The sequence below is a fragment of the Hippichthys cyanospilos genome, chromosome 1, assembly GCF_059441005.1.
Source record: "Hippichthys cyanospilos isolate Australia breed blue-spotted pipefish chromosome 1, RoL_Hcya_1.0, whole genome shotgun sequence".
In the NCBI taxonomy this organism is placed as follows: domain Eukaryota; kingdom Metazoa; phylum Chordata; class Actinopteri; order Syngnathiformes; family Syngnathidae; genus Hippichthys; species Hippichthys cyanospilos.
The window spans coordinates 18555001-18569953 of NC_142369.1; the positions used below are offsets into that span (position 1 = coordinate 18555001).

General features: G+C 41.6%; 2 protein-coding genes across 3 annotated transcripts in view; one reads left to right on the forward strand and one right to left on the reverse strand.

The window, feature by feature from the left end:
• Positions 1–8199, reverse strand: part of hic2 (hypermethylated in cancer 2) — a 21502-nt gene extending 13303 nt beyond the window's left edge. Inside the window, exon 1 of one of the 2 annotated variants that reach the window (XM_088430691.1) lies at positions 8100–8199. The gene's annotated coding sequence lies outside the window, so the exon portion shown is untranslated. Of the gene's footprint in view, positions 1–8091 lie in introns of both variants that reach the window. The other variant, XM_088430682.1, reaches the window with a different exon arrangement.
• A 2597-nt stretch (positions 8200–10796) lies between these two features.
• LOC148429521 (uncharacterized) lies at positions 10797–13507 on the forward strand. Its single transcript, XM_088408067.1, has 2 exons — positions 10797–11321; positions 13166–13507. The coding sequence occupies exons 1-2, from the start codon at positions 10797–10799 to the stop codon at positions 13505–13507; spliced, it is 867 nt and encodes a 288-aa protein (XP_088264193.1).
• Positions 13508–14953: the final 1446 nt, after the last annotated feature.

Below are 14953 nucleotides of genomic sequence, written 5' to 3' on the forward strand. Positions count from 1 at the left end.
AAAAGAAAAACTAGAATGTCAAATAAAAAAATAAAATAAATCGTCAAGCCATCGCTTGTTTTCTTTTTTTAAGCGCCCTGAATTGACGGTGAACGTCATTTCAGAACAGCACTGTGTGAACTTGATTCCAGATTTCAGCACTGTGTTGTTTAAAACTGCTCGCTCTGGGAACCGAAGAGTTGGTTGAGCGTTGTTTTCACTATGCTTCTGGGAGGAACTTCAAAATAAAAGTGTACAAAGGCTTTTTGTCACCTGTTACTTGTTCCATAAGTCCTGTTTATTTTAAAAGATTGGCTGACTTCATCACAACGTTTGGCTTTGACTATCATAGAGTGGCTGAAAAGGCAGTAGCCATGTTAAAATAAAAAACAAAAATACTTAATAATAATATAATTACAATTTCTGTTTACATTAGTTAGAAATTTCCAGCTTCAAAACATACTGAAAGCAAAACAGGTGTAATCCATATTTAATTGCTGACAGTATCATGTAAAAAGCCTCTTAGTGCTTTTTGTTGTGACATCAGCTTTTTTTCTCCACAAGGAGTTTGGGGATTTAAGGAGAGCACTGCAACAAACTTTATACGGTGAAGGTGACAGAGGGAGCAGGGAGCTGTGGCACTAATCTCCAGAACATAGAACCAGGAGCCTGGTGAAAGGGCAGAGGTGAGGCAAAATCCTGTGGCGTAATAACAAAACTGCTTATATGCAATAGAAAAGACAACTGGACTGAATTTGGGAAGAAGGGAGAAAAAAAAACAACTTCACGGTGGGCTACCTAACTGTTTAGTAACAAACAGTGACAGGGAAAGTGAACTATAGTATATTGGGCAGATGATAAGCTAAGAGCTGTGCAGGGGAAGAAAAAAAGAAAAACAGCCTCTTGCTGCACACGTCAAGGCCTTCATTGCACACACACACACACAGTCATGTAGACAGTGCACTTACAACATGCACACACCCACAGAGTATTGCTGGTGGGCAGAAAGTGTAGGGGGAAGGGTTAGGGGGATGGTACAAAGCCAGTTTGAAATACAAACAGTGAGCAACCACATCCGAGCCATTTCAACATGGCTGACAGCGGGCTGCACGAGTAAGGAAGGCTGATCAGAGATGGACCGCGGGACCACGGCAATTAACAGGGCTTCGATTCTCTCGTGAGTGAAAGGAAAGCTCGCAATAAGGAGATTAAAGACAGCAGCTGAGCTTTGCCCGTTTTTGAACATTGTCTTGCTAAGGTTTCCTTGCACCTGAGTAATATGTGCTGCGTCAGGAAGCAATCGTTACATAGGCGTCCCACTAATGATTGGTTTAGGAAGAGTATCTCAGCAACTGTGATGTATAATCATTGCGGTTCAGGCAAAAGTGCACATACTTTATCTGGAATAAATTCTTAAGATCAACATCAGGATAGCACAGTAGATAACAAAGTAATGGTCAGCAATCTGAGGTGGTATTAAAATGAGATTTTCATGGTACCCTTCAGAAGGGTTAAAATGTAAGACAAATATTTTGGGAGGGATCTAATTGTGATTTCTGTAAGATGGCATTGCAAATTCACTTCATTGTTTTCTTCAAATCAAGCCATAGTGCACCATTCACTGTACATTATAACATTTGCAAGCATGGCAGAAAAGGGTGTCATGCCATCAAAAGCTATTATAATAATGCAGCAATGCTAAACTTACTGCGTGAGGTAGTCCATTCAAGGTTTTTAAAGTGGTTTAATCAATAACTACTACTTGCTTTCATACATAAATAGTGTTGAGCAAGACTGTAAAATAGCTAAAGATGTTTTAACTTTTTGGACTTGGTCATCACGTTAAGAACGGACTCACTTACAGCTTCTTTATGCTACATACGGACTGAATGTGTAAACTGCAAAACAAGCGACGTGTATGAATTGCAGTCAATGTAGTTCGTGCAACATGGCGCAAAAGTGCATTGAACTTTGCGAAGGACACATTGTGTGTTCAGACCGAACGCGAAAAATCTTTTCGCTACACTCATTTTCTAAGCATTCGGTTGGCGGGTGTTAACTGCCGGTATTTGGCTAGTTGTTGGGAAAGCAGAGCACCGCTGAGAACGTTCATTTCTTTTCCGGGGTGTAGCGGAGACCATCTTTTCTCCTGCGGCACCTTTATTCTTTTTTTTTTGTGTACTTTACAGCAAAACTCGTCCAACAGATTAAAAAAGTTTCAACGTCTCAATCAAGTGCCCGACACCGTGCTAAACACTGTGTTGTTAATGAGGCACTATCGCTATCTTGGCACACCAGGTATCACAAGTTCCTCTCCATCATTCTACAGGCCAGGTGCGTGCTTTTGCTTTGCTCCGTTTTTGTATTAAAAGCTCCCGATGCAACATGGAAAGCAACGTAATTCCACTCATTTTGCCTGGTTAAGTAAAAAAATAAAATAAAAATTTAATTTTAAATGTAAGGTGTCAGCCAATCAGCTTCGGGAACATTCAACATCGCACATAGGGGGCAGGAATTAATCATGGGGGTCATTTTTCTGGACAGCTATGCAACACAGGCAGCTGTGTTTTCTTTACAAAAACGGAGACAGGCGAGAGCACTCACCTGGCTTGTAGAATGATGGAGGAGGAACTTGGGATACCTGTTATGTATACACTTCCTTTCTTTTTTTTTTTTTTTTTTTTTAACAGCAGTTGAACTGTAGTGACAAGATAGCGATAGTGAGGCCTAACAGTGTTGATACCCGTGCTTTGAAGACACCTTTCACACAAAAGTAGTGCCTGCTATAGCTAATTGCAACCAGACTTGCCTATCAACGACTCTACGTCACAGCTTGGCCTTCGGGAGCAAATGTGGCTCCGGCCTTGGTGTCTCTGACGGAACGTTGGGTAGGCTCTTATATGCTTGCCATAAAAAGCCCAGTGTAACTTTTTGTTTTCTCTTTGAGCTCTGGAAGTACATTTTAAACTAATCTCGAGAATGTGATTAATTGCAGAGATTGGAGACACTGTTGAATTTGAAAAGGAATTACGATTCCACAGGGAACACTGGATACAATCTATTGAATTTCTTTACACAAACTCCTGCAATAAATGCCAGCGTGAAGTGAGGAGATACTAGCCCCAGCGGCACATGCCTGAAGAGGGAAATGCACACATTACAGTATCTCCACTGTGGGTCGGGTCAAAACCTTCCAATTAAGACTCATTTCATGTGTCAGGCAGTTCATCCGTGTTGCAGACAAACAAGTCCTGCCCAGGGTGCAACGGAATGAAAAAAGCCCCGTCCATTCCTCGCAGCGGGAGGCAGGGTGGGGCGGCTGTTGATGTACCATGTGTGAGAGGGAGCCTTCCCTTTTCTTCATGGCTACACAACACTGGCACATACAGGGTACTCTTCAAGCCAATTCAACCTTAGACACATTGAGGGTGATTATTTACACATGATTGAAAACTACTTTGTAAGGATCGAAACTTATTAGGATACAATTGTTCAAAACTCTGACATCTTAATCAGTTAATATACTCTTGGAGGGCTCTAGACATAATGTTGTGTTTAATGACATGAAGTAAACTTACAAATAGCTCAAAGTAAAAACACAGACATTTATATTTGTCAGTAATGGCAAGCATTTACACACATTAACTCACTCCAAGTGATTTAATCCAATTTGTGTTATCACCGGTCAGACTTCATATGCTGCATTAAAAAAAAAAAGGCTTCACAGAGTAAAGCTTGAAGGGTGACTGAAGACTTGCAATCATTTTTGCTGGTAATGGGCAAGCACAACAGGCCTGTGCATTTAACTCCACTGGATGACACATGACTTATTTCATGAACCAGACGTACATCTGTTTGGGCAATTCACAGGCATTATGGTTATAAAATACATTGAGGGATTTTTGCTAGTCCAGTGCCCAACCGGACATCAATTAACAGAAATATACTCAACTAACTTAAGTTGTCCTGATATATTCAAGCTATCAAAACGTGGGGATATTCAATTAGTGGAGAGGAAAAAAAATAATTAATTTGATTTTATTCTCAATTTTAAAGGTCACAAACACAACAAAATACCTAGAAGTACCAAGATGTAGAAAAGTGAACTGAAATAACTTAAATTTAGACTGCAGACTGTGACATTTTGAAATTGTGTGGTAGAGAGAAAAAGAAAAGCACATGCAGTACACACAAATGCTGGATTTGTACAAAAAAACCCTCATTATTCAAGCTACAACTTATTAACCTCAATTTTAGAGAACCTATTTGTTCACACAATAAATACATAAATAGACTAAGTTCCCTTGCATTATGACGCGAGTTGGTTCACCAGAGAAGAGTGCGTGCGACCTGGCGATCAAAACAAACGCACTGCCCAAAGACGTCGCTTTCTGGCCTACGCGCAGTAGAAGAGCTACATTAGCCAAAAGTCTGTTAAAAACCGTTAACCTACAGTAGCTAGTGGAAAGTGGAACTCTTAAGATGGCATCTGAGGAGAGGCAGAAGGTCTGCTGTTTCAGATTACTTTAATTTGAAAGAAAAAAAAAGTTTGCCTGTTCAGTTTGCATGTTCTACCCATGCTCGCATGTGTCTTATCAGGGCAGTCCGGTGTCTTCGAACATTTCAAAAACATGCAAGGACACTAGAACTTCCCCAAACGTATGATTGTGAATGGTTGTCTCTGCGTGCCCCTGCCCAGCCAAGGGTATCCCCCACCTACTGCCCAAAAACGGCTGGGATAGGCACCAGCAATCCAGTAACATGTGAGGATAAAGCCGCTAAAGGAAATGGAAAAACACCTCTGGCATTATTCAACCTCCCATCATTTATCATTATACCAGAAAAGAACTCTCGAAACTAAATCATGTCTGGAAGCAGAGCATCATATAGTACAACTGTGTCTGAGGAAGCAAAGCAATCAACTAGTCAGCCGACATATGATTGATATGATAGGGTGACTGTTCTTGGAAGAATGAACTTTGTTGGTGAGATAAGGCTGGCCAAAGCAGCACGCCCACATGACCTAAAGCTAACTACTTTGGCTATGGAAAGAGGCTATGTTGGGTTAGAAAAGATCTTGTTTGCATGTTCCCCTTTTTTCTAACACAGAAACCACCGCGACATCTTGAACACAGTCCAACCTTCTGGCCATCAGCAATACATTCCAAAGTGTGACTCCTTTTATTTAAGAGCCACAACAACCCTGCTCCAGATGCTTTGGCAAACTCAGTCTTCTAACGGAAAGTGCAAGACACATGTCTTGTATGGACACAAGGGCCCAGCGTTTAAATCCTTGAGCGCATGTCAGCAGAACATATAGTCTAAGCAGGCTTCTTAAGGCATTGTGTTGCCTATACACGCCACTGTAAGCCATGATCACAATGTACACAGGGCACTGTGTGCATAGAGCAAGGTGGAGGGGTGGGGGGCAGATCATGAGGCACACACAGGCCTCAAATTAACCTCCAGGCCTCACTTTGTAGTCCATAGTGATTAGTTAAGCTCATCACACTGATCAGTTGACTCATCTTGGGCAGATGCCATAGCCTAAATAGGCACTCAAAGTATGTCTGCTGGCAATTACAGTTGCAGCGCACAGATGTTTGGTCACGATGGTAAAATGGCTGGTTGGGAGAAAAGAAAAAGGGAAAAAAAGCATAGCTGCGACTTTCTTTTTTATTAAAATCAAATTATTTTTATGTTCAAACTCACTATGGTTGCAGTGCCACATCGACTTAAGCATCTCAAAGTAGGAGATACAATGTGTTCACCTGCAGCTATGCTGATTAGTTTTATTTTTGCAAATTAAGGAACAGAATAAACAAAATATGCAACTCCACTATTAATGTTGTAGCATAAGCAAATGCTGGAGGCAAAGCGAGACGTCTGCCCTCCTCTCCTTTCCAGCAGCTTGACAAGCCTCTCTAATTAAGATGGTATACACAAAATGTATTCCATTCTTTTGCCTTGTCACACCTTGAGCGGCAAAATAAAACAAGTTGCTCTCCCGGTTTTATTCTACAACTGTGAAGTGGTGAAAGCGGCAAAGAATATAGACTAGGGCTGCAACTATCGAATTTTTTATTCGTCCGTTTGAGTAATCCAATAAAACTTGATTTCTTTGTAATAATCAATGTACATGGAAGATGCATGTACTGTTCACATTGCGGCCATCACCCACAATTTCCAGGCTGTATGTGACTTTATGTGTGGGCAAGCCTGGCATGGCTGCTAACTGGATAATCCTTAGCTAGTCTGTTAAGTAAGTGCCCAGGAATCATTTGTAGCCGCTTATTGCATGTTTATATTTTGTTGTCATTTGTTTCATAAAGTGATTGAAAACACACTGGCTGCAGTGTCTGACCTTGCCTTATTTGTAGGAGCCTTACAAGATATTTTAACAGTGATAGGCTATCATAAATTAGCTTGTACTGTATGGCAATCGTAGCCGTGCTGACATGATCACAAACAGGATGTTCTCTGTCTTCTACAAACTTTGCTTATCGGTGAAGAATGCAGTAACATTGTAGTCTGTTTAGAAACACGATCCTTTAAATATTTTTGCTTTGACCTTTTTGTCAATCACACCAGTTAATAAAGTGTTGCGGAAGCATGATGTAGCGCGACGAAACAGCTGAAAACTACAAGAAGCGGATTTAGCGGTAATAGCATCATTGCCTCTGTAACAATATCGGTAAAAAGAAATAATATGCTTGCTAAAATTGTAGTTTCTTTATGCATTGTAGCGTCTCATTTATCCAGCTCATGTTGTGATAATTGGTTGTGGTTGTTTTTTCCCCATCTTGTTTTTCTCAAACATTAAACATGACTAGTGAAATCATTCTATTAGGCCAACTTAATAGCGTAACATACAAACACAAAGATACATCTGCCAGGTCAATGTACAATGTATAGAAGAAAAATACCCAACCGATCAAATGGGCTTTAAATTCAATAATGGTCTCCTCCTACCCAAATAAACAAATAATCCACTCAAGCAAGGCTCATTGACTATTTCAGACGGTTCGAAGTCACAGTCAGCTTAGGCCCTGAGGTGTGATCAAGCTGTAAATGCATTTGCATGAGGCCTAATGCTTGGCAGACAAAACTGGAAAATGCACTTAAGAGAAACGTTACAAAACAGCTAAGAACAAGTTGGCTACAAAAAACAAGAGCCAGCCAAGAGAACCAACATTACTGACATTCCTATGGCTTATTACCGCCATGCCCCTTGGTACTTTTAGCAACATTTATCACCTGAGAGAATCCAAACGGCTTTTTTTCTGAGCGGAGAATGGTTCAATAGAGGAGTTAGAGGTTTAGATATAGATCTGCTGTCCTGACTTTAAATGCGGTATAGCACGGGTGTTTGGGGAGCAAAACAAAGATGGGCGATGTAAGCTTGCATCCACTGCTGTCCAGTGCTGCGCGAGTCTAATTGCCAGTCGCTGCTGCTGCTAAATCGCTTCAATTGGCCCTGGGGCAGCACAAACTGTGGATTAACCTGAATATAAACAATGCACGTTGCGCCATGCATTCAGTATCGACTGCCGCAGCTCGGTGATCATTATGGTAATATCGCCAGATGCGTAGAATCCGCACATTGGTCTTACTTCGTCACCAAGACGGAGAATGTCAGGAGCAGATGAGCAGATTGTAAGCGTAAACGTTATATTTTGAAAACATCGAGTCATGAAAGCGAGAAAATTGAGGCATCGTTTTGCCAGCTCGGTTGATGGTTTGGTTACCACTGGCCCAGAGGGGGGCATCGCTTGCGAGCCGACCGTGCCAACAGAAACCGCAGCATTTGCAAAGCATTTCGTGCAGCGTTTTTTTTTTTTTTTTTTTGCCATTACATTTTTTTTCAGGGAGACCATAAATGGTTACACCTCGGTAGGGTAATTAAAAAAAACTGCAGCACTATGCCAGAATCGTCACCAGAGCAGCCCCTTTTTTGTGGGCACGCCGTGGAAAAAACGCCAGAGCAACACCATAAACCAGCAAATGGAAGACCCCCCCCCCACACACACACACACACGTACACACGCATAAGCAGACTTTTCACAAGCACGTCGCCACACATTTTGACGGTAAAGAGTGGTTTCAAATTACCTTCTTACATCGGTATGGTGGTTCTCAAGCGTTCTTTACCATCCTCTTGCTCATCTCACAGCCTTCGGGACGCCATGTTGCAAGCTTATGACGTTACGCTTCCTCACCCCTGACCCACATTTGAATAGGAACCAGGCAGCCCGGAGTGCAGCAGCATAGAGAAACACAGCTCAGCCCACTGTGGGAGGGTTTCGAGCTCGTGCACCAGCCAGCCCCCTCCCCGCTCTCTCGCACACTGGCAGCTGTACCTGCAGAGATGCGAGGAAGACGCCCACTGGAAAAAAAAAAAAAAAAGAAGTCGTTTTACGCAGCATAATATACATTTGACCAATTCAAGAAATTGTGGCAGATCAGAAGCGCTTTTCCTCGGTCTTCGCGGTTTCTTTTCTTCTGCATCTGGGTTAATTGGGAAACTAAACGTAGTGGCTTTGCAGGAAGATCGAACAAACGTGGAAATGCTGCTCTTTAACAATCCCAACCAAATTTTAATCAACGCTTTTAGAATAGACATACTTCTTTCACAATCATTTTTACCATATCACCAAGTTTAGAAACTTAACAAGGCAAAATGTGTAGCACAAGCAATACCCCTAGTATTTCCTTACTTTTGGGGTGATACTGTGTGACCTGTGAGGTCAAACGAGAGAGAGCTAAATCAAGCAGAATTGTTCGGATGGGGGTCAGAAAGTGGGCACCAGATGTGCGGAGGAGGCCTTATTTTTTGGCTCCTCCTCTTAACACTGAAGGGCCCCAGGTTACCTCAAACAAAATGAGGAACACTAATTTCAGCTCTATGCTTGATCTTTAATAATGAGAACAGGTTAAAATTGCCACCTGTGTGGAACATACCTTACTTGCGAGGCGTTAAAATACAACTACCATTTCAGATAGACAAACCTAGTAGCGACCGCTTTCAATATGGATAACGCTGTGCCGAAGTACTCTAGTGACATCGGTTGACCGCCGAGGAAACTGCAGCTACTGCCCCCAAAATACAGTCCAGTAAGACCCCAGAGCGCCAAATGAATTTGATTGAGTTTTCTTTCAGAATTCTTCAGCATTTTTTGCTAAATTAATGTTATTGATACTTTGATCTCACGTTACAAAAATAAAAACGGGGAGATCTTCATTCATCTCAAGTTACTAGCAAAAATGACTTACCCTGTGTAAAATCGGGATCTGTTTTATTCAAAACAAGTTGATATACTCACGGGAATCATGCAATATTATTCTGCTGTAAATTCTTCTGTCATAGCAGGAACGTGTCCTGTCTGCCACTATTCGTCATTTGCATAAATAATTGAACAGCAATATTTGTATTAAATAAATAACTGTGAGGAAAAATAGAAGCAATTTAGATTGTTTATTTATACTGTTGGTTCTCAATCTTTTTCACTTATGTACTACTCCCCGTGAAGTATGTTTTTGGCGAAAGTGCATTTTTGGCTTTCTTTTTTTTAAATTATTATCATTGTTTGTCCCAAGACCCCGCCATCCATGTCTGATTCATTAAATCTTGGAACTCCTTTTATAGTGGTATCTCTAGGTGTGTTATGTTCAGCAGCTACAGAAGATAGAGTGGCTCAGTGTTTTGTTTTTTGATTGTTTGCTGGGAATTCATCCGTATAAAACAAAATAGATGCATGCAATGTTTTGCAAATTAGTCACTGTAACAATATTTAATAATAGATTGCTTCAGATTCCAATTAATTTGCTTTTCATTTGAAAATGTTCCTACCACAGCATTAAAAAGCCTTAAATTACCTCCAGAAACGTTTTTGAAATCTTATGTACGACCTGAAGTACCTTCACACATCCCCAGGGCTACACATATCTCCATTGGAGAACAACCACCTTACACATAAGAAAAGACAACCATTTACACTTGCGTTCACACCATCCCTGAGAGTTGAAGCCACATTGAAATGTGGATTTTATTACAATGCCTGTGGTGAAATCTGTTTGTCGACACAGCCCCAATTCAGTAGGAAGAAACTGTCAGCACGCCTTTCTGTTGTCTACCGTCACACTTGTCAACAGGAAATGTTCATTCAGAAAGGCTTTATGTGCCCCTAAATATACAGTATATTTGGGATGCTAATTTAGAGAACGATATTTCCTTTTCTTCTATGCTCATCAGGTTTTCTGAGACATTTCCTTTTTGTTTGTGTTTAAGATGGACCTCCAAAAGCTTTTGCAATACAACATTTTACCAAGTTTTGTTCCGACAATATTGAAACAACTTCAGTATGGCCGGTCCATTACAGGTTTCACGCATCAAGGCATAGGTTTCCGTGCATGACTGCCATTAACAAAATTCACCGAGAATGTCCGTCATAGTACTTCCCTTAGGAGAAGTCTGCTATTACTCTGTAAGATGTGGTTGGTGTGAAAAGTAAACAAGAAAAAGAAGCAATCCTGTGAGAGAAATGGAGAGTTTGACGCACCTGTTTTGAATTGTCAACAAAATGAAAGTGAGAGGAGACAATGAGCACCACTGACACTGGAGACACAAATTGTAGATTCCATTGAGACTTGGTGGCAAGGCCTCATCACATGTGATTACATACGCTTCACTTCACCCAAAAACAACAACAACAAAAAAAAAAACACATTTGTTCCAAGCCCCCACTGGAGGTCAGGATGTTGCCTTTAAAAGGAGCTGGAGAGGCTTGCCGTCCATACTCAGTAATGGGGACATCAGGATGCTCCTGAATGGCACCATCCCCCTTTCAGTTGATTTTGACTCGGCAGGGGACTTCTTGGTGTTCATCTTCCACATCCTGTTCGCCACCAGTGCAGTCCTAGTGGCCGGCTCAGTGGCCCTGGGCATCGCATTCAGCCGCTTGCTGCGCGTCCAGAACCGTTTCATCTTCATGCTCAACACCAGCGTGAGCGACACGCTGACTGGTTTCTCTGTCTACTACTTAGGCCTGTTTGACGTCCAGGAAGGGTACCCGTCCCGGAATGGAACTTTTTACATCCTGCCCTCCTTCCTTGGCGTCAATGTGCTGACCTTCCTGTTTGCCCAGTTTGACCGCTATCTGGCCGTGTGCCACCCGTTCTTCTACGACCGCTACATCAGCCGCTCCCTGGTGATCAGCGTCTGTGCCTTCTGCTGGATCTACACCTACTCCATCCTCACCGTGCAGAACATGGTGCCCATCTCCAAGGCAGCTCAGATCAACGCATTTGGAGTTATGACCTTGCAGATCATCGTGTTGGTCAAGGTCAGATTTGACGAAAGTAGAACTAGATGCTTGTGCGTGAAAAAAACAGATTGGTAAAAGTAGAAGTTGGGATTCGACTCCAAAAGCCTGAATAAGTTAATAAGAAGAGGGGACATCATAATAGCTTTGGCTTTTTCATTACAGTTTATTATCATTTTGTGTTTTTAAAATTCAGCTAATTTTAATTGTTTTTTCAAGCTGGTTGGTTAGTGTTTATCAGTCTGTATTTTCAAAAACGCTTAATTTTTAGTTTGGTCGTTACTTTTAGTGTTTTAATTTTTTCATTGGAATTTTTGTCAACTACAGGATAAAAACAATAAGGTTAACTGCAATTCTCTAATTAAATTATTTAACCTTACAGCCAAAATGTAATAAGTACCTTAATAAATACATTTAAAATCAAAGCTCAGGTATAGATATAATTTACAAAGAATAAGTTTGGTAGACAGATTTTAAAAGTATTTTTATTTTTTTATATGCTATATTTCTAAAATGATTTTACAATTTTAGTTTGTTCTTTTTTTTTTTTTTTACTTCATTACTTTTAATTATTACACACACCGTTGGTATAGAGCATTGTAGCACTTGCCAAATCACGTACTGGAAAAAAAAAGATATAAAACCAGGGAAACACATACAAAGAGACTTATTGTGCTGGTAGTATGTTTGGTGTGTTTGGTGACATGAGACCTCTGATTTTCATTAGGTTGCTACATTTACATGACGACTGAGTGATTTTGATGATGCCTGAAAAGGTACTTTATTAACGTCATGTTGATACGGCGTTTGTATTGGACAGCAATGAGGCTGAAGTTGGCTTCACTGGCACGCCCCCGAAAATGTAGCTTTCCATTCCACCTAAAAAGCTCGCAAGTGCGCTTTCTTGCCTTTAAATGGCAACATTTCCCACAAGTTTGGGCGACAAAAGCCTATGCTTTTCTCACCCTTGTATCATTAAAACAGATTTAAATGTTCTCCCGCTGCTACAACCACACAATGGTGTTAGGTGTCTCTCCTGCTTCATTACCTACACCTTGCTAGCTGTGAAATGAGACCCCCTAGGAAGGTGTAGGGTGTGACACAGGTGAGAAGAAACCCAACGCCATTTTACTCTGGTGCTGATGGAAGGCAGCTACAATTGGCCAGCATCACCCAAAGTGAGTATGGACAGCAGTCATCATGTCAGTGTTGGTCATTTCAAACCAAATTCATTAATATATAAACAGAAGAGAAACCTACTGCCATTGTGTTTTAGTAGCAGCAGGAGAACGCTTAAATCTGTTTAATAATGCTACAAGAGTGAGAAAAGCACCACAATCCTGTCTACCTCCTCCAACCTCCACTGCAACTTATTCTTGCACACATCCTCCTCATTTTGATATCTATTTCATATTTAAATGTTTCTACTTAGATCTCACTTGTATATTGTATTGTTCTGTAAATATTACACTGTAACTTAAACTTATTTAATATCAATAAAGGACTTATCTATCTAAAAGCATAGGCTTCTGTCATGCAAACCTGCAGGAAACATTGCTATCTAAAGGCAAGAAAGCGCACTTCCGGACTTTTAGGGCGGAATGGAAAGCGGTCTTCTCAGGAGCGCGCCCGTGAAGCCAACTTCAGCGTCGTTGGATAGCAGGTGCAGGTGTTATGGGGCATGACAATGTGAATTCGTGGCCTATTGTTTGTGTGCAGAAGACGTTGGCGGATTGTATAATAAAAGCAGGAAATTTCCACAGTTTTATTAACTTTTTAAAGCGTAATTAAGAAATGTAAAAGAAAAATGCAGTTACGGTTGTAGTATTTGTACAGTACTTGGTTACCTACCATCATCGGTCAAGGTACTGATGACCGTCAAGCTGTATGTGATCGCCCGGAACCACTTGGCCCGAGAGCCTCCCAGCGCCGAGAGGGACAACAAGAGGGAGTCGCTGCGCATCATCGTTTTCGTAGTCATCTGCTTCCTGGCCCTGTGGTGCCCCTCGTTTGTCAACATCATCGTCAGGCAGCTCACTCGGACCGGGCTCCGCTTCCGCAACGAGGCCACCAACCTGTTCGCCATCATGGCACGCCTCAACGCGCTGGTCACCCCGGCTCTGTACATTTGGGGGAGTCCGGCATTGAGAGGGGCCGTGTGGAGGCTCGTGTGGAGGAGGGTGTGTCCCAGACGGAGAGCCAGGTAAAACGCAAACATTTATTGTAGTGACAGTTTAATTTCTCATTCACTGCCATGTCTTACTTTCTATTTCAGAATCGATTTAATTTCAAAGGTGTGACAAAAACGTATGACGCACGAGGATGCTGCCAAGGGCGTTGCGAAGCATAAAGCTCTACTGGGACATAGGCCCCCCAGCTGCAGTGGTCCCCAACCATTGTTCTGTGGGCCAGTACTGATATGCAAACCACTTGAAGAGATGAAAAATGCTTATTGGTGATTTATCAGATTGTTTTGTTTTTTTCTTCTTCTTCGGGGGCTTGGGAAGAACTTTTTCTGTGCCTACCCCCTAAGAATGGAGGGCAGGGCGGGGTTACTTTATATACAACTACAGATTGAAAGAAATTCTCATGTAATTATAATTTGAGAGTTTGTCTGCGGTTTAGGACTGGAATAAATTTACAAAGCACTACTACCAAGGTAACTTTAGAGAGAAAAATAATTGTTTATGAATCCAAATAAAAAGGGCAGTTCCTGGTCAGAAGGAACAGATTTTTTTTGTAGTGTTATTTTTTATGAACCAATAAAAGCTAAGTTCTATGAGCAGTAACTCTGATAATAGCTAAAGCTGCAGTTTTGATTATTTGGATGTTTGTTTTTTAAACAATGAATGGGTTTAATGTTTGTAATAAAATACCCTTTGATATACAATGACCAATAAATACTGACTACAATTTGAGCCAATATTTATAAGTTTGTGAAACTGCAACTTAGCGAAGCAATAACTCTCTGTCCCTCGATGGTGGTATGTTGGCATGTGACTGCGTGGATGCTGCTATGGACGTCTTAAATTAGGACTTTTCTGAGCAACTGGTATTGCAACGTTACTATACAGTAATGCTTCAATTGCACGGCTACGGCGCGATCACATTATATATCATTTCTTCGGGTTTTTTTTTTCCCCTCCTCTTGGTGACCAAATAAGTCGACGCGATGACTTTAAATCTCATCTCGTCTTGATTTTTTTCCTCTAGGTGACTAAAATCTCGGTGCGATGACTTTAAAACTCGTCTCGTCACCGAGATTTTAGAGTCACCTAGAGGAAAAAATCAAGACGAGATGAGATTTAAAGTCATCGTGGTCAGTGGTCCCCAACCTTTTGATCACCACGGCCCAGTCAACGCCTTAAATTTAGACTGCGGACGGGGGGGGGGGGGGGGGGGGGGGGGGGGGGGGCTATGTGCTTTTACAAGCTCTGATTGGCTGGTTTTGTGGCACAAACGTAACGCGTGAACAGAACTGAGCGAGCGCAGAGGACGACTCGAGCGAGCGAGAGCTCGATGTTGAGCAAACGCGATGTTGAGCGAGGGAGGGAGGAGTATCGCGAGCGAGAGCGAGATGTTGAGCGGGAGAATGCTATTGCGAGCGAGCAAAAAGGAATTTTGAGCGAGCAATTTCTTTTTCTGTGTTCAAA

Bases quoted from the DNA above. Each gene is read 5' to 3' on its own strand.
- LOC148429521 (XM_088408067.1), top strand. From the start codon at position 10,797: ATGCTCCTGAATGGCACCATCCCCCTTTCAGTTGATTTTGACTCGGCA. The intron at 11,322-13,165 runs GTCAGATTTGAC...TCATCGGTCAAG, and splicing joins AGATCATCGTGTTGGTCAAG to GTACTGATGACCGTCAAGCT.